The sequence below is a fragment of the Cupressus sempervirens genome, chromosome 4, assembly GCF_028749045.1.
Source record: "Cupressus sempervirens isolate cs-2001-9-10 chromosome 4, ASM2874904v1, whole genome shotgun sequence".
In the NCBI taxonomy this organism is placed as follows: domain Eukaryota; kingdom Viridiplantae; phylum Streptophyta; class Pinopsida; order Cupressales; family Cupressaceae; genus Cupressus; species Cupressus sempervirens.
The window spans coordinates 685,328,158-685,347,542 of NC_143121.1; the positions used below are offsets into that span (position 1 = coordinate 685,328,158).

Here is a 19,385-nt window from a genome sequence, read left to right on the forward strand (position 1 = left end):
TATATTGAGGATAACAATGAACATTTTTTTGTAAATTGATTGAACTAATAAAATTGGTTCCAATTAGAAGAGGGTTTAATATAAGTCAATGCCAAAAGCTTTACTATGAGGAATTTTCATAACTTATTGTAGTATTTTACCATCCACATATTACTTTCTTGTTTTTGTGCTTGAACAGATTTGATTTTGTCTCATGATGAAAGCACTATGATGCTTTGAGTTATAGTTATTGGACTATGGTTGTTCATCGTCTTTATGTTGTCTCCAACTTCTCATGTTGTAATAACACAAATGTTGAAGCAACATGTGTATGATTATGAATAACATGGTCAAATGAGCATTTTTGTGTAACATATGTGCATGGTTTTGAATAATATGATCAAACTAAGATTTTTTCTTCATTATTAGTCATGACTAGTTTGAACCTTGTGTGCCTATTCTTTCTTGCAAGATAGAACTTAGAGAATTTTACACTTCAACCCATCACACCATTATAAGCACCATCAAAATTTTAACCGTATACTCCCATGCACTAAGAGGCAATTAAAAGATAATATTTGATATTTAAGAGCATAGTTTATAATTAATTATTGGATTTAAAATATATGCAAATAGATTGATTAATTAAAATATATGTTATACATTTATCTCATTATTCTATTCTCTTGCAATTCGATTATAAATATTAACTTATAAAGATTCTATTAAATATAAGATTCAAAATTCATTCATTAATCTCAAAAGAATTAAATATTTTTAAGAATCATTATTTAATTTTACAAAAAAAATTACACTTAAACATTTCTTAATCAATCAAAAAATAATATCTATAGAATAACTTGCCAATTTTTAGCTAGTAACATAAAGCAAAAATATTATTTAAATAATAATAACAAATTTTAAATTTTATATATATATATATATATATATATATGAGAAAAAAATTAAACTATTATTAATATTATAACAAATTTTAAGTAATAACAAAAGTAATTAAACTAGAATAAAGTAAAATAAATGTAAACAATAAATCACAAACAACGAGATATAATTTTATAGTTTTATTTATTGTTAAAAGTTGTTGTTGTGATATGAAACCCAATGGTCATATGATTGTTCATTCTCCCTCAACTCTTCATATTTGAAGAGTTTCTATAAATGACGTTTGTGGTCTATGTAATTTTATCAGATATTTCTATAATCAAGATTTCCCTGCTCGAGTGTGGATGTAGACAAGTTTTGTCAAACCACAATAAATAATGTGTTATTTGTCTTCTTTATTCTGATTTGATTTCATTTCTTTGCTTGTTCAATATTTAAAATTTGTATCAGAGCCTAGTGAGGTTGAGCAGAGATGGAAGAAGATACAGTTGATTCTTTCATCGATGAGTTTCTTGAAAATTTAAAAAGAGATGATGTGTATGTGAAGGTCAAAAAGGAATGACATGTATGAAGTGGGATGGTTGGAAAAAAAGAGAGCGGAGGATTCACTTGTAGAAGAGGTGAAAGATGGAATTATTTCCTTTTGCAGTGTTGATGCAGCTATGACATTTATTCAGAAGAATAGTTGACCTCGTAAGACAAGTTTCCAACTTATTTTCCTTATACTAAACAAGCAAATAGTCCCTGCTTTTGAGAACGAAGGTGGTGTAGAAGATGTGTCATTAGAGTCCCATGTCAAAACTGTTGTGGAATTTGCCTCTCAAGTTGTGGGCGATGCAACTTGTAAACATGCTGCTAGGCATAGGCAGCTGGGGCCAGCCTTAAACATCACACACTAAGGAAGAAATTAAGCCTAGAAAAGTAAGTCAAACTTTGACTATTTAACACTTTTGCACTAGGAATCAAGCCTTGCTGTGTGATGTTTAAGCCGTTCCGACAGCTGGTGGAAGCCAATAGGAGAGGCCTTCATATCGAGAAAGAAGAAGAGGTGCAAACTGTTGCTGAGCAAGAAGAAAAAGCACATAATATAATGTTGTCTTCTAAAGATGGAAGGGCTCAAAGTGAGCCAGGTGAAGGATCTCACATGATATTGATATCTGAGAGGTTTGATTTTCCTTTACACGCGTAAGATGATAATTTTGGCAAGTAAATTGAAGGATGCTCTATGTTACATGACACATCAAACTGGGAGGGCGATGACCAAACCTGCAACCAGGTGGACATGCAGATGAATAGATGCCTGAGTGAACATGAAATGGGTGGGACTATTGTTGAGACGTTGGATGACCACTGGCATGAGCAAGTCATAAAGTCAGAGCTGGTAATGGAGGATTGTGCAGATTCTTTCAACAAAATTGACCGTGTGCAATTCTGTCAAGTCCATCAAGAGTCCATGGAGGACTGTGTGCATGCTTTCAAAATAATTGGTCAATACTCCTATGCTAGCTACCCACGTGGACAATGACCTTGGGAGGATGCAGATGGATTGCGGCCTTTACAACAAGGCCCTTCTATGGGCATCAAGATGCATATTGGGAAAAGTCTTGGGTGTGGGTTTATAATACAAGACACCCTGTCACAACACAACGTGATCATGAGTTGTGGACTAGTTACACTCCAACGATCTGTTAAAAGGTATCTGAGCCTGAACATGCACCCTTCTTCCCTATTGGTGATCTATTGGAATCATTCAATGAGTGGAGTACATATGGTGTTGGACTACCAACTTTGTTGAATGGTGTCACTCAACACAACTCTATCAACACCACAACAGCCATAGATAATCCTCTGCAGACTCCTCTAATAGTTGCAGGTAATTCTCTCTGCAGATACGCAATTTGGAAGACTATAGATGTAAACCAGTTCAAAATGGGTAATACTGGACAGAGTAACACGATGGACAACATGTCACATTCAAGCAATTTGGGGGCCAAACTTGTTCCCTCACGTCATTCACAGATACATATAAGTTGTGGACACATCACCATCTCATTCCATTATTTTTCCCAAACAAATATGAAGGGAATTTCTAATTTGGCTAATCCTGCAAAGATTGATGAAAACTACGATTATATTCATACTGATAAATAGATGGCTGGCGATTGTCCTTTACACCCCGTTATTGCACATTATGTGGATATTTTAGATGCCGAGTTTGGAAAAAGCCAATCCTATTTTTATGTTGGAGAATGTTGTAAGGGAAGTGGCAGTCAAATGGTGGAGCAATGGGAACAAATTGATGTAGGCACCGTGGACTTGAAGAAAATTTCAATTCAAGAGGAAGATGGTAGTTTTGTAGATCCTTTCTTCATTATTGGAGGAGAAGGAAGCATTAGAACAAAAGTTTTTCGGCTGTTAAATTATATTCAAGTTGATAAAATTTGGAGGAGATTAATTTGCGTTGTTCTCGAACAAAGTTCGGCGAAGTTAAAGTCTTCTTGGGATTTTGTTATGATGTAAATCGAAAGAGGAAGTAGGGAATGACACAGTGCATTATAAGTAAGTAAGTAAGTGGATTTTATAGTCCACGATACTATGCCATAGTTTTTTTACATATGGTGACAGTGATATGGGACTACCTCGTACTCTTTTTCGAGAGGCACTTGGCGCTACAAACGAGGCGTACATACCCTACCCCCCAGTGGGATTTGAACTTGTGACCTCTCTTTCAAGAGTACAAGTTCTCCACCACTAGGCCAATTTCGGTTGGACTTCATGATGGAGAGTGTTGGGATATGAAGTCTAACAGTCATATGACTATCCATCTTCCTTCAACTCTTAACATTTGAAGAAGTTTCTATAAATGTTTTGTGCAGTCTAAGTTTCTATATATGTTTTGTGCAGTCTATGTAATTGTATCAGATATTTCTAAAATAAAGATTTCTCTTTTCGAGTATGGACGTAGGCAACGTTTGTCGAATCACGAAAGTATTGTATTTTGTGTATTTGTCTTCTTTATTCTGATTTTGTTTCATTTCTTTGCTCATTTAATATTTACAGTCGTACAGTTCATCTCAAAATAAATCAAAAGCCATTATCATCCTCAGACATTGTAAAATATGACAGAGGTGACCTGTATAATAAGTTGGGACATTCACGAAAACATAATGATTTTTCTCCTTTTTTTTTTGTTGTTTTCTACTACAAACTGTGCAGATCATGAAGATCAAAAGCTTAAAAAAATTTTAAAATTCATAATGTTTTCGATCTTTTGAAAATTAATAGACTATACATTTTGTGAGAGAATAGCCGTGTCCATAAATTAAATAGACATAATATGAATTGACATGAATGCATGAATGCGTGTAGGTGGGAGGTCATGGAAAGCTTGACACTTTTGACACTTTCCGCGGTGTAACTTATTGGCACCTTAGCCCGTGCCCATGATATGACTCCCCATCGATACTCCCCTTCCACCAAACGGTCTGTGAATTAACTACAATGAAAGCAGAGGGATTACAACTGGACCTCACCTAACGCACTCGAAGCAGTCAACGCTTCGAGACGCTTCGAGTGTGCTGGGTTAAGCCCTGCCGCGGGATACCAGTGGAAGCGTGAGTCGGAGCATCAGTTACGTCAACAATTATAATGACCTAATCAAATCGCGACAAAAGAATCAATCAACCAAGTGCGTTTTGAAATTAAATAACATTTACATTGGAAATAAATATATATGAAAGCTATGTCATACATATCTTGACGAATACAAGTGTTACTGATAAACACTATAACCGACAGTGTCGTATGCACAGTGATGCCAACACCATCATAAAACTTGAATAGAGAGTATTTCCTGCATTCTTTTCCGACATGGCTTTCTCTGACTCCCCTCTATCTTTTCATGCACGAAATATTTTTCTCGTGGGTTTTGCTCCAGCAACAGCTACACTTTGTTCACTCATATTTTTCTTGTGGGTTTTGCATAGACTTAGCCTGAAAAGGAAGAATTCATTGGGACAGAGATTACCCCCTGGACCGTTTGCATGGCCCATTATTGGAAATCTGAACCAGCTGGGAAAGCTTCCTCATCGTGACCTTCATGAACTTGGGAAGAACTATGGATCAATCATGATGTTGAAATTGGGCTCTGTTCCCACTGTTGTTGTCTCTTCCTCTGCCATGGCAAAGGAGTTCTTGAAAACCTACGATGTGGTTTTCGCAAGCCGACCTCTTACTGCTGCAGGAAAATATATCGGCTATGATTTCAAGGATCTGATTTTGTGTCCTTACGGGTCTTATTGGAGACACATGAGGAAGCTGTGCGTTGTAGAATTGCTGAGCACAAAGAGGACCGAATCCTTCAGATGTATACGAGAAGAAGAAACACTTTCCACCGTTCGTTCAGTGTGGAAGATGTCTGAACAGGGGATGAAAGCTGTTAATCTCACCAACATGATGTCATCGTTTGTGCAGGCTGTCATTTGGCGAAGCTTAGGTGGCACCGAAATTTCTTTGAATGGAGAAGAGATAAAGAAGATGGCAGCAGAAGTGGTAGCTACAGTAGGAGCTGTGAATCTTGGGGATTTCATTCCTTGCTTGGACTGGATGGACTTGCAAGGAGTGAAGGGGCGCATGAAAAAGGTGCACAATTCTTTCGACCAAGTGATGAGTAAAATAATAGAGGAGCACCAGCAGCGGAGAAGGGAGTCTGATACCAAGGACATCATTGACGTGCTCTTGGAAATAGGGAGTTTCGATGGAAGGGAAATCACAAAGGAAAACATCAAAGCTATTGTTTTCGTATGTATTCACTTCTAATTCACATGGTTCTTAAGTTTTTAAAAATGGGTAGTTCTTTTACATCTTGATCTAACAAGGCTTAATAATGTTTTGAAGGATATTTTCGTTGCTGGAGTTGAAACCACGTCTACAACGCTAGACTGGGCAATGAGCGAGATTATTAGGCACCCTAATGTGGCCAAGAAAATGCAGGAGGAGATTGATTCAGTTGTAAGCAGAAAGGGGTTTGTAAGTGAGGATGATTTGGCAAGCATGGAGTACGTGCAGTGTGTGGTGAAGGAGACGTTGAGGTTATATCCGGCGTCACCATTACTCCTTCCACACGAATCAACACAAGATTGTACAGTTGGTGGGTACTTCATTCCTGAAAGAAGTAGGCTTATTGTCAATGCTTGGTCTATTGGAAGAGATCCATCATTTTGGGATGATCCTCTGGACTTCAAGCCAGAGAGATTTATGGGTAAAAATGTTGATATTATGAGGGACAGAGAGTATTTTGATATGTTGCCGTTTGGAGCAGGAAGGAGAGGATGCCCAGGTGCAGCCATGGCTGTTGTGACTATGAACCTTCTGTTGGCTCAGCTAATTCACTGTTTTGAATGGAGTGTGAAAGGGGATTTGGATATGACGGAAGTATTTGGATCCACCACACCTAGGAGTGTGGACCTTCTCGCTCTTCCTGTCTTGAGGATATCCACATGTCCTTAAAACTATATTTAACATTTCTTCTTGTAAAATACTATTTTTCTTTAAAAAAATGTTATTTGTTTGTATATTTTAAATTCATCTAGTAGTAAAGATAACAGAGAGGTTACAAGTTCATATCTAATAGAATTATATATGTGTGTGTTTTAATACAATATTGATTCTTAGAAATAGTAAATCTAGATCTTAAAAAGAATTAATTACTTTTAGTATTTTACTTATTTTAAATTATTTTTGTAAGTCTTTTCTATAAGTACAAGTTGTGTGATCAATGTATTAATTTTATTTATTTCTTTCTTTCACATATGCTTGGAGTTATTTTAAATTATTCTTGTTTATTTTATAAATAAAATGTAATTCTTTTATATACAATATTTTTCTATAAAAATAATAAACATTTTTAAAATTTTATATTTATTTTAATAATTTAAATAATAAGACATTAATTAATATTAACTTGATAACAATGTCAACTAAAAATGACAAATGGTAGAAGATAGAACTAGAGATGTTAAAATATTTATATGGGAACAAAAGACATCTAATCTTATTAGATAAATTCTAGTAAAGTAAAGTCAATTAAATGATTTATTTAGTAAGATTTCATAATCAAATTGATTTTCATTAAATTAAGAAACAAAAACATTACTTATTGATCTATTATCAAATTAATAATATTCGCCCATGCAATAAGAATTTTAAATATTGAATATGATAATTTTTTTATAACAAAATAGATAATGGTCATATAACATTAATATAACAATAATATTAATATTTAATATATATTGATTAATATATGTTTAATTAATTATATATATATATATTAATATTTAATATATATTGATTAATATATGTTTAATTAATTTTATATATATATATATATATATTAATATTTAATATATATTGATTAATATATGTTTAATTAATTTTATATATATATATATATATATATATATATATATATATATATATATATATATATATATATATATATATATATATATCACACAAACATAAATCCAAATTATATATATATATATATATATATATATATATATATATATATATATATATATGTCACACAAACATAAATTCAAGTTATATATTATATAATTAAGTCGATAGGTTTATATGTGGGAGCTTTGCTCTTGGTTTTTACATTTTTTTTGTGGAAAAATTGTCAACCCTTCCCGTGCTTTTATATTTTCTGACTTCTAACTTATTTTTAGGTTTTTTTCATATTTGATATTTTCCTTTCATTGACCTATTTCTAATTCTTGAATATATCCTCTATATTTCTAATTTAGTAACAATTTCTATATTATACATTAATGGATTTTCTTTAGAATTTGTAGGTTTTATGATTTGCAATAAGTTGGCTCTTTGGAAATTTGAGTTTTCATTCTGGCTAAAAAAGATCACTTGCGCATTGTATCATTGATGCATAAAATATTACATTGTGTAAGAAACTTGTTTTCAGAATTTGAGGTAAGAACTTTACCTTATCTCCATTCATCTTACTATTTTACTCGTGAGAGCTTTAGCTTGTCTCCAACTAGATTTTTTGTGACAATAATCTATCACTGTGAAATTCCTATTGAATCACATGTTATTATTATTATTATTTGATAGGTTTTGTTTTGTAGCTTTGTGAGCCATAACTGATATTTCTCATGCATATTAGTTTAACTGATGGCTCCATTTATGTTGGGTCTTCTATTAAAACTATACAGGGCTTTCCTCCATTTATGGTTAATCTAGTTATCTTGCAATCATTTAGCTTCTCTGTTTTAGTTTTTTCTAATGCCACACAATTGCTTTGTATCCTAATAAGCATTTTCATGTTGGAAATTTGTTTAGCACTCCCCTTAGGCTTCATGACAAGGGATTAAAAGCCTCTTATGTACTATAAGTTGAGTGGTTGTATCAAGCATTGATAGATCAGTCTTTTGGTGCAACAACAATCTCACTCTAACAAGTGGTATCAAAGCTTGGTCACAACTTCTAATCCTTAGACCTTCGGGTAACACTAACGGGGTGATTGTTGGAAACTTGTTCAGCGCTCCCCATAGGAAATTCATGACAAGGGCTTAACTGCCTCATGTGTACTATAAGTTGAGTGGTTGTATTGAGTGTTGAAATATCAGTCTTTTGGTACAACAACAATCCCACTCTAACATTTCCTTCTTTAAAAGGTTCTAAATTTTTTATTTGCTAAGCGCTTGGAATTGAATGTGCATTACTAAATTGAATTATGAAGTTCTATCTCTACCTATTTGTTGATCCATGTGTTTTCCTAATATACTTCAAATGCTTGTTTATTCTTATTATTATTGTCTTATCCTCATATTTCATGTCTCATCATTCTTAATTTTAGAGGATTTTTCTATAATCTACACAAATAATTCTCATGGACCCTACAAACCAATCTATCTAAAAGAAGAATATCAAGTATATATTCGAGAAAACATTAACACTCCCAACTAATAAATAATTTTCTAAAAACAACACAGATTATCTTTTAAATGCTCTGAACATCCAAACTATTAAAAAAAAAAAATTTATTGAGGTCAGATAATCAAATATGGCACACTTTTGTCATGGTATTCTAAATTCAAAGATGTAAAGATCATTGATTTCAAAACAAAAATGTCCATGAGATTTTTACAATCTATTACATTGATAGGAGCTTCTTGTTTGATCAAGGTTTTAGATCCATTTCATAAATAAATGAAACTCACCAATCTTATGAAATACTTAATTTAGAATTTACATGTGAACCACCATATAATCATCTATGTCCCACCCAAAAAGGATAAATAATTATATTTTGAATATATATTTATATTCACATTATTACTTTTGATCTAAAAGTTTGTATTGGTTCCTTTCCTTTATTTCTATTTAGTTGACATTCTGAGATTTCTTTTACTTGGTGGAGCCAAGTAATTCACTTTTATAGATTTGATAGATTCTTTAAGTTATTCTTCCCTTGTCTACTTATAAAATATATATCTTATTTCCTTATTAAGATTGTATGTTCTTGAAGCCGCTAAACTCTATATAAAATGGTACTTAAAACAATTTCAAATCTTTAAAATATACTTTTTTAATCTTGTATTTAAAATTTAATAATGAAAATAATCAACAGTAAAAAAAAATTGAATACAAAGCTTAGTCACTTCCCATTACTGTAGTGACAAGACTATTACAGTGTAAGCAACTTAAGGGGAAAAAAATCAATCTCTACCACAAAATTGTCCAACATCTTTAATTGATTTTTTTTGTTGTACATTTTTTCAAAAGTTCTCTAACATCTTTAATTGACCTTTTTTAGTTGTACACGTTTTTTACTCCTTTCCACAAACCTAAAAAATCTTCCAAAATAGAAACATGTAAACATTATATTACTGTCTATAGATAATTATTATTTAATGTGAAATGTTTCTTTAATCTTAGTTTTTCTTTTCTAGTACGACTAGGGGTAGTTCTTGTATTTAAGAGCTACATCACAACCTAATAAACTTAAATAAAACTAATTCTCGTCACAAAGGGCTCCATATTGATTTTAGAGAAAAAATGCAATCATTTTTTGAGTTTTAGTTTTCCATCCAAACTTTAAAATGAGTAATTGAAACTTATTTTAACTTTTTTGTTTGTGCTTTTTACATTCTTTATAACTAATACCACATTTACAAAGTAGGTGTACTACATTTCAGATTTCAAACATAATATATCAAGATTCAAACACATGTCACTCTATCTAATGCAATATCTACTCGTAATCTTTTTCTTTAAACAAATTTGTTTACAGCTAATTATTTATATACTAAATATATTTTTCCTTCGTACATTTCTACATTTCTACAACAGCTTCATCTAACTAACATAATTCTAATGTTCTTTTATAGATCATAATATACTACATCCACTTAGACACTACAAGTTTTCTTAAACATATCTTGTACACTAAAGTAAATTTACACAACTTATTCTAATGTTATAGCCCATCTAATAACAAGATTATTTACAATTGTATTTCTCAAATAATATATTTTCATTTTCAAGAATACTATGCTTTCCTCGTAAAATTTACTTGTTCTATTTCTAATCATTACTTATATTACTTAATATGTAAACTCCACATCATGTATCACATTCGCATGAATATAGTCAACAATTAAAAATTAATTGCTAATTATTCCTCTCTATAGAAACATAATATATCTATTGTAAGATTGTTGCATGTACATAAATGCACAACTGCTAGATATTAATTATAAAATTGTAATATAGGTATAGATAGAATATTAAAAGTAATAGGTTTTATATAACTTACATCTTTCTAAAACAATAAGTAAATAGCATCCAACAAGTGTTGAAATACATTCAGAAAGAAATGAAACAAGATTTAAATACTCCAAAAAATCTTTCCATAAATCTCCTAAGACTATTTCTAAATATATGAATGCCTTTAAACACAATCACATAAAATATCTAAATTTTAAATATTAAAAATAAATTTCAATCCCCTGAAATAATCAATTACAAACATAATTATCGCATTTAAAAGGACACTATAACAGGAGGGACCATACTAGGAGTATGGTATGGTATGAGACATATGCATGGGCAGTAGACATGGCATACTTTACATTTAGTTTAGAATTTAGCCATTTCATTAACGCTAATGAAAGATGATTTGACAATGAAAATTAAATTTCACACTTGTTATAATCAATAAAAGAGAGAATTAATCTTTTAATTATTTTAAAAATATATATAAAGTATAGAATTGTTATTTAAAATTTTAATTCTACTTAATAATAGATTCGGTCAATTAAAAATCAAATTGAATGAATTAAATAGTACTCGACAGGAACTTAAACAGTTCTTTGTTGGCTATGATACCAGCTTTATTAAATTTGCAATGAACAAAACTAACAATCCCAATAATTCTTTTAACTGAAACATGTGCCGCCCATTAGTCACCCCTCGCTCTATTTAATTCGAGCAGGACTTATTTTATCCACCAGATTGCGGTGGTCACATAATTAAAAACCAATCAAATAAATGTGAGTCATAATAGCTGATTCAACGTCGACTGATCTTTTATTCAATAAATAAAAAGAGGATCAAGCTATGAGATTCGGTTTGCAATCAAATAAGTTTAATAGTGTGCATACTATAAAATGAATAACTGGAAAATTTGAAAAAAGGTGCACAGCATTCAGCAAATTGTATTTTAAATAAATATAGTAGAACTACGAAATGAACAACTTGACTAATATAAAAGAAAATCTAGCAACACGTTTTACTGCCACTATCCTATCCATCTCAAATCAAATAAACACCATAAATTTGACACACACACAGAGCGATTTCTGCATCTTGGTTCAATATGGCTTCTTTTTCTGAGTTTCCTGCATCGTTCCATGCATTTAGAAATGTAATAGAAGAGGGTGCGTATGCTCCAGCAATGGCTGCAATTTGTTCACTCGTAGTTTTCTTATGGGTGTTGTATAGATCTAGCCTGAAAAGGAAGAATTCACTGGGATTGAGATCACCCCCTGGACCGTTTGCCTGGCCCATTATTGGAAATCTGAACCAGCTGAGAAAGCTTCCTCATCGTGATCTTCATGAACTTGCGAAGAAATATGGGCCCATCATGATGTTGAAATTGGGCTCTATTTCCACTGTTGTGATTTCCTCTTCTGCCATGGCGAAGGAGTTCTTGAAAACCCATGATTTGGTTTTTGCAAGCAGGCCTGTTTCTGCTGTAGGAAAATACATTGGATATAATAATAGGGACCTAATATTTGCACCTTACGGGACTTACTGGAGACACATGAGGAAGCTGTGCGTGGTAGAATTGCTGAATGCGAAAAGGATTGAGTCGTTCAAATGTGTACGAGAACAAGAAATGCTTCTCATTCTCCGGTCGGTGTGGGAGATGTCTAAGCAGGGTAAGAAGCCCGTTAATCTCACCAACATGTTTTCATTGTTTGGGCAGGCCGTTATGTGGCGCATGCTTTGTGGTACCAAGATTTCTCTTAACCGTGACAGTCATCTGGGCAGTCATGGCGAAGAGTTAAAGAAGATGGCTACAGAGACAGCAGCTACTATTGGCCTTATCAATATTGGGGACTTCATTCCTTGCTTGGACTGGATGGACTTGCAAGGAGTGAAGGGGCGCATGAAGAAGGTGCACAAGTTCTTCGACCAAGTGATAAATAAAATAGTAGAGGAGCACCAGCAGCGCAAGGGGCAGTTGCTGGAGTCTGATACGAAGGACATCATTGACCTGCTCTTGGAAATGGAGAGCCTCGATGGAATGCCAATCACAGAAGAAAACATTAAAGCCATTGTCTTTGTACGTATTCAATCACTTTTCATTTATAATGCAAACCCCTCTATTAATCTTTTTCTATTTGACTGATTTTTTTTTGGATTTGCTTAAACATCAAACACTGAGGTTTGGTTTGGTTCTGAAGTTAAATCTTAAGTTAAAAGTGTTAAATAGTTAAAGTTGATTTATTTTTCTCAACCTTGATTTTCTTCTTAGTGTGATGTATTCAAGGGTGGCCGCATTTTTGAAAAGGAAATTGTATAATTTTTACAGGATATCTTCTTCGCTGGGATTGAAACGACAACTACTGCGTCAGATTGCGCAATGAGTTTGATTCTTAAGAACCCAGGCGTGGTCAAGAAAATGCAAGAGGAAATGGATTTGGTGGTAGGGAGAGAGAGGTGTGTAAGTGAGGATGATTTGCCAAACTTGGAGTACTTGCAATGTGTTGCGAAGGAGACGCTGAGGTTATATCCAGTGGCACCATTGCTGGTTCCACACGAATCCACACAGGATTGTAGAGTTGGTGGGTACTTCATTCCTGAGAGAAGCAGGCTTATTGTCAATGCTTGGGCTATTGGAAGGGACCCATTGGTGTGGAAGGATCCTCTGGAATTCAAGCCACAGAGATTTATAGATAAAAATGTTGATATTGTGAGAGACAGAGACTTTTTTGATATGTTGCCATTTGGAGCAGGAAGGAGAGGATGCCCAGGAGCAGGCATGGTCGTTGTGACCATGAACCTTATTTTGGCTCAGTTCATTCATTGCTTTGAATGGAGTGTGGAAGGGGATTTGGATATGACCGAAGTCTTTGGAGCCACCACACCCAGGATTGTCGACCTTGTTGCTACTCCTGCGCTTAGACTGTCCACCTGCCCCTAAAACTATATTTCCTATTTCCATGTGCACTTAATAAGGGTGCAATGGTTATACTGATAGAAAATATACCTTGTTCTTTCAGTTCTACTTCATTTTCTTATTAAACTCCTATGTATTCTTCGTGTCTTCCCCCTCTTCCTCGTTCTTTTTATTCTCCTTCGCATCTTTCTCTCTTTCTTTATTCTCCTCGTCCTCCTCCTTCCTCCTCTTCTCCCCCTCTTTCTTTTCTTCCCAATCTTCTCCTTCTCCTTCTCCATCTATTTTGTTTGTTCTTCTTCTTTAACTTCTACTTCTTTTTCATCTCCTCCTTCTTCTTAGCCTTCTCCTCTTTTTCTTCTACACCTTCCTCTTCTCCTTTTCCTCCACCATCTTCTCCATCGTCTTCTTTTGCATTTTTTTGGGGTCTGCTTCTTCATCATCCTACCAATTTATCGTCTTCTCCCTATCCTTCTAATCTTCCACCTTTTCTTCTCATCTTCTCCTCCTTGTTTACAACAGACAGCTTTTATAGATCCTATAAGTATGCTTTTAGATAAGTTGTTTCAGCTCGTTTGTCAGGTTTTATGTTCGTAGTTTTGATGAATGCTTAGATGTATGGAAGTAAGCTGTTTATATGCGTATTGTTTGTGAATTATTTGGTTCAATGATCAAATAGTTGATATAATCTACATGAACTATGGCGAAAGTTAATGTTATTTTTAGTGATCAAAATTAACTTTTGATTACTGAATTGGATGATCAATGTAACCATGATTCACAATACAGACATTACTAAGTCAGCGCCCACTGAAAGACCTTTAACTTCATTTTTGGTCGATCCTATTTTTAGATTGTAACTGTTGTTACCTTTTTCCTGAGGTTTTGTTTTGTTATAGTATGGAGGAATACTGTAAGACAGTTTTGCTTGCCTGTAACTGTTTTGCAAATCATGAAATAAATTGATGGTCTGCTTCTCTTTGTTTTTAACAAATTCAATTAGAGTTGTTTGCATGGTAGAGGATTGAGGCGCTGTATGCATCAATGACATTTCAGAAAAGGCTTTTCAATGACAAATGGACCCCTATAAAACCCACAGCTAAGTCCTCTAAACTTATTGCACACAAAAACTGATTTATATAATTAATTCTATATGAAGGCCTGTTAATGGACCAAGCTAATACGATCAAAATTAAAGGACAAAAAAATTTACAAATGTTGTAGTAAAGAATTATCAAGCTATTTTCAATTGATTATCAACCTTTTTTCTTACATTTCCATAGGCGCACAACTTTTCATTTCCTTCAAGTGCTCATTTGCAGTTGATTTTCCTATTCCTCTAGCTTTATGTTCCAGACATGTACATGCTTCGTCAAAACTGGTGCCATGTCCAGACATCTCGACGACAATATACTGCAAGTATTAACACAAATTTCACCAATATATGTCAGCAAGGATGGATACTTTACATTCTGAACTCAACAGCATGGTGTGCCTATCAAAGCTTTTAAGAAAATAACTTCTTATAAAGTGAAACATAAAATCTGATTCCTTGTTATCGCCGCGAGTATGGTACCATATAAAATCTGATTCCTTCTTGTCACTGCAAGTTTGATATTGTGCTTAGCCTGCTTCATTTAGCATCACCAATAATCTCCACAAAAACACTGTCCATGACTGAAATGATGGAATCTAATCGCATCTCTTACGACATTTTTTTTTGCAACTATCTTGCAGATAAATTTGGTTGCATTGTGGTACTCAGCACATGCTCAAAGATTCTTTACAACTCTAACAGTCAGTCAAAGAGGGATGTTTTTAATAACCCAAATGTAATTGCCAACTTCTCACCATGATGATTGAGGAATAATTCTTTTTCCACGTCAGTCAATGCAAGTCTTGTTTTTGTAGCATACCCTGCTGCCTTCATCGCACAAGAAAGTTACTCTAACATTGCATAGATCTCCTGTGTTTGTGGATGTGATCTGTCCCCAGCATAAAAAGCATGTACTCTTTTATGGACTTCAATAAAACTGCATCTACGTGCCTTTCTTATTGCTTTATCTTTCATCAATCTCCTTACCTATTGAGAATCCCCTCACCTGCCCACTTCTGTGTAGATGTCTGACAGAAGAACATAAGATGCAGCATCCTTAGGGTTCAGCTCGAAAAGGACATTTGCTGAAATAGAATCTTACCTCCTATTCATAGGTGATCTACAAGCTCTAAGTAAACAAATCCACACGACAATAGCAGGTTTCATTGGCATTTTGATGATAAAGATAAGAGCTTCCTCAAGATAGCCAGCATGAGCAAGAATGTCAACCACACATATATAATGCTCCAGTTTATGTGTAATTCAATAGAAGTCCCTCATGGAGCTCAAGCGTTTACAACCTTCATCCACTAAACCTGCATGGCTGCATGGAAATAAGAGACACACAAAGCTTACTTGGTCTGGATCTGCTCAAGAGTGCTTCATTAGCTCAAACAGTTTAAGGGAATCGTCCCCATAGCCATGCATTGCATACTCTGCTATAATTGCAGTTCATAGGACCACGTCTCCTTGAGGCATTTTGTCAAACTGCCTCTGTGCCTTGTGTATGCTTCCACTTTTTGGATACATGTATATCAGGGCACTGACAACCACAGTATTTGATGAAAGTCCACTTTCAATTATCCTTCGGCGGATGTCTATACCCTTCTCCAAGCATCCCATTCTGCGACACGCTGAAAGGATGATGGTAAAGGTTGTCAAGTTTGGCTTTACATCTTCTAATTGCATTTCCTGAGGGGTTTCCAAGGCCTTTTCAACAAGCCCAAACAAGGCCATATCATTCATACCCTGCAATCATCGTAGTCTATAACCTCAATACCACATTTTGTTTAGGAGTTTTCTGCCGGATTTGGCCTCCAGATGAAGCAGTTCTGCTCGCTGCTCTCACACACCTCACTCTCAGCCACACTGCTCTCCTAGTGGTGGTGCTTTTGGTCAGCGCCACTCTTCTGGAGGATCTGGTGGTCGGCACCGCTCTGCCTCACCTCCTCGGAGGTCTGGCTCGAGGTGGTCTCAAATGGCTCCTCTTGCTACCGGTTGGCCCTCTATGCACACAGACCCCAAGTAGGTGTTTCCCTGGCTGGACTTAACGATTTCTCCTCCTAGGCCTGAGGGAGAGAAAGATGAAGATAATACTGCCACTGCTGATGACGGATGGGCTCCCCCTGAACTGTCTACTCACCCCACCCTCAAGTGGGGTCTTGCTACCGGTTGGCCCTCTATGCACACAGACCCCAAGTAGGTGTTTCCCTGGCTGGACTTAACGATTTCTCCTCCTAGGCCTGAGGGAGAGAAAGATGAAGATAATACTGCCGCTGCTGATGACGGATGGGCTCCCCCTGAACTGTCTACTCACCCCACCCTCAGGTGGGGTTCTGATGATAAGGATCCTCCTCCTTTGGCTGGCGCTGTGCTGGCAGCTTGAAGATTTTTTTTATGTGTTTTGAAGTTTTTTTTTATGAATAGTTGATATCCAGCCTTTGGCTGTATGAATTCATGGGGTGATCCTGTTTTTTGTGCATATCATGGTATCATCATGGTCAATGACACTCCACTTCTTTCCGACATTTCGCTAAAGAGTTTCCGTGCCTTAGGTATACTTCCACAATTTCCGTACATGTCTACTGAACATTTCCAACTACAACATCTGACGAAAATACACTTTCAATTATACTTTGATGTATTTCCATACCCCCTTCTAAGCCTCTCAATTTGGCACAGGCTGGGAGACTGCTGGCAAAGGTTGAAGAGCTTGGCTTTAGACACAATCATTGCATTTGTTTAAAGGTATTCAGAGATTTTTAAACAAGCCCATTTTGTCCTTGAGGCATATTGTCAAATAGTTCATGTGCCTTTCATATGGTTCCAAATTTTGCATACATGTCTATCAGGGCATGCACAACTACAAAGTCTGTCGAAAGTCCGCCTTCTATAATGGTTTCATGGATTCCTATAGGTTGTTCAAAGCCCCCATTTGGTTACAGGCTGGGAAGATGCTGATAAAGGTTGTGGAATTGGGCATTACACCTAATCGCATTTGCTTTAAAGTCTCCAAAACCTGTTCAACAAACCAATTTTGTGTGAATCCTACGATCATTAAAGTCCACGAGACATCTCGTTGAGACGTTTTGTCAAACAGTATCTGAGCCTTCTGAATGCTTCCACAGTTTGCATACATATCCATAAAGGCACTGGTAATCAGAAAAATTAACGAAAATCCACTTTCCACTGTACATCGATAGATTTCGATACCCAGTTTGACACCTCCCAGTTCAGAATTTGCTGGGATGATGCTGACAAATGTTGTGGAGTTTGTTTCAGACCTGCTAATTGCATTTGGCCAAGGCTTTCTCAGCAATCACATTTTGTCCCGCAAATATTGCTGTTCATAAATTGCATTAGGACGAGACATTTAAAATCTGTATAACCTCATCGAGAGCACCATTTAGTGCATATCATGGTATGATCGTATTCCATGAAACCGTGAGTTGTTCAGGCATTCTGTCAAACAGTTCCGTGTTTTCTGCATCCATCCACATTTTGCATACAAATCCATGGGAACATATAGAGAAATTTGAAAGAAACCCTCTATCTATTATTCTTTGGTGGATTTCCATACCCCCTCGACAGAATGCTTTGAAGTGGAGATGCTCTGCTGATGGCATTGTGTGACTGTAATGCTTCCCTCTTTTTCACTGACGCCTTCTCTTGACTTTTCTACCCGACATTTTTCGATTCCTTCGGCGTCACAAACGTCCATCCGTTTTGGGTTTTCTTTAAGGGTTTGTTTGGTGAGCGGAATAGGAATATGTATTTTGGAATACATATTATGGAATGGAACGTATTCTTGTTCTCTGTTTGGTTCAGCCAATATTTGATGGGAATTCGTGGACCCGAAAATTTATGTTTTCTAAAATTTTAAAAAATGGAATAAGAATACGTATTCAAATACCACCTATTTTGGTGGAATTGCAAAACTCCATTTTTGGGCCAAAAATGGAATACGTATTCTATTTTTGCTTCGTATTCCAATCCCGTTTTGATGCATCCAAACAAGGAATTCACAATTTTTGGAATACGTATTTCAGAATACGTATTCCTATTCCGCTCCCCAAACAGGCCCTAAGGGCCCATTTGGTTGCTGGAATACCACAGGAAAATTAGAATACGTTTTTAATTCTTTGTTTGGTTGGCAGAATTGAAATCGAGAATAGGATTACGTATTCTCATTATAGCCCAAAATAAGCTTTTATCAAATCCCAAAAATACTTGTAATTGGAATGCCCCTTCCTATTCTCATTCTTACTTAATCAAATTTTATGATTTCGTCAGGTCCAAGGTCTCTGTCTACCGGCAAAGAAATTTCGTGGATTGATGGACACAAAGAACATTCCAATCGAACTAAATATATATTATTAGTTTATATCTCCCCCGCCATTAATTTAAATTGATTGGGTTGTTTTTAGAGCTCTGTAGCAGTAGATTTTTTTTTACTTTGATGACCAGAGTTTTGTTAAGTTTACTGGTTTTGTTCATGAATTGCAATATTGTTCTGGCTTCGCTAAAGACGTACGCATTTCCATTGTTTAACGAAACTGTAAGATATCACAAATGGAAACATTAACAAGGGCGCATTGCAGGTGACTCCTGATACGACAGACCCTAGACCAGAATTTTCATTGAAAAATTAGTTCGGCAGAATTTTGCTTGACGAAAGCTTCAGGTTCTGGA

At 35.0% G+C, this 19,385-nt stretch overlaps 2 protein-coding genes across 2 annotated transcripts; both read left to right on the plus strand.

Moving 5' to 3' along the window:
* The first annotated feature begins 4,739 nt into the window (after window positions 1-4,739).
* Window positions 4,740-6,464, plus strand: LOC149563111 (cytochrome P450 750A1-like). Its single transcript, XM_089826537.1, has 2 exons — window positions 4,740-5,682; window positions 5,779-6,464. The coding sequence occupies exons 1-2, from the start codon at window positions 4,753-4,755 to the stop codon at window positions 6,388-6,390; spliced, it is 1,542 nt and encodes a 513-aa protein (XP_089682663.1). The 5' UTR covers window positions 4,740-4,752; the 3' UTR covers window positions 6,391-6,464.
* Window positions 6,465-11,791: 5,327 nt separating this feature from the next.
* On the plus strand, window positions 11,792-13,624 carry LOC149563112 (cytochrome P450 750A1-like). The gene is made up of 2 exons (XM_089823964.1): window positions 11,792-12,763; window positions 13,013-13,624. The coding sequence occupies exons 1-2, from the start codon at window positions 11,792-11,794 to the stop codon at window positions 13,622-13,624; spliced, it is 1,584 nt and encodes a 527-aa protein (XP_089680090.1).
* Window positions 13,625-19,385: the final 5,761 nt, after the last annotated feature.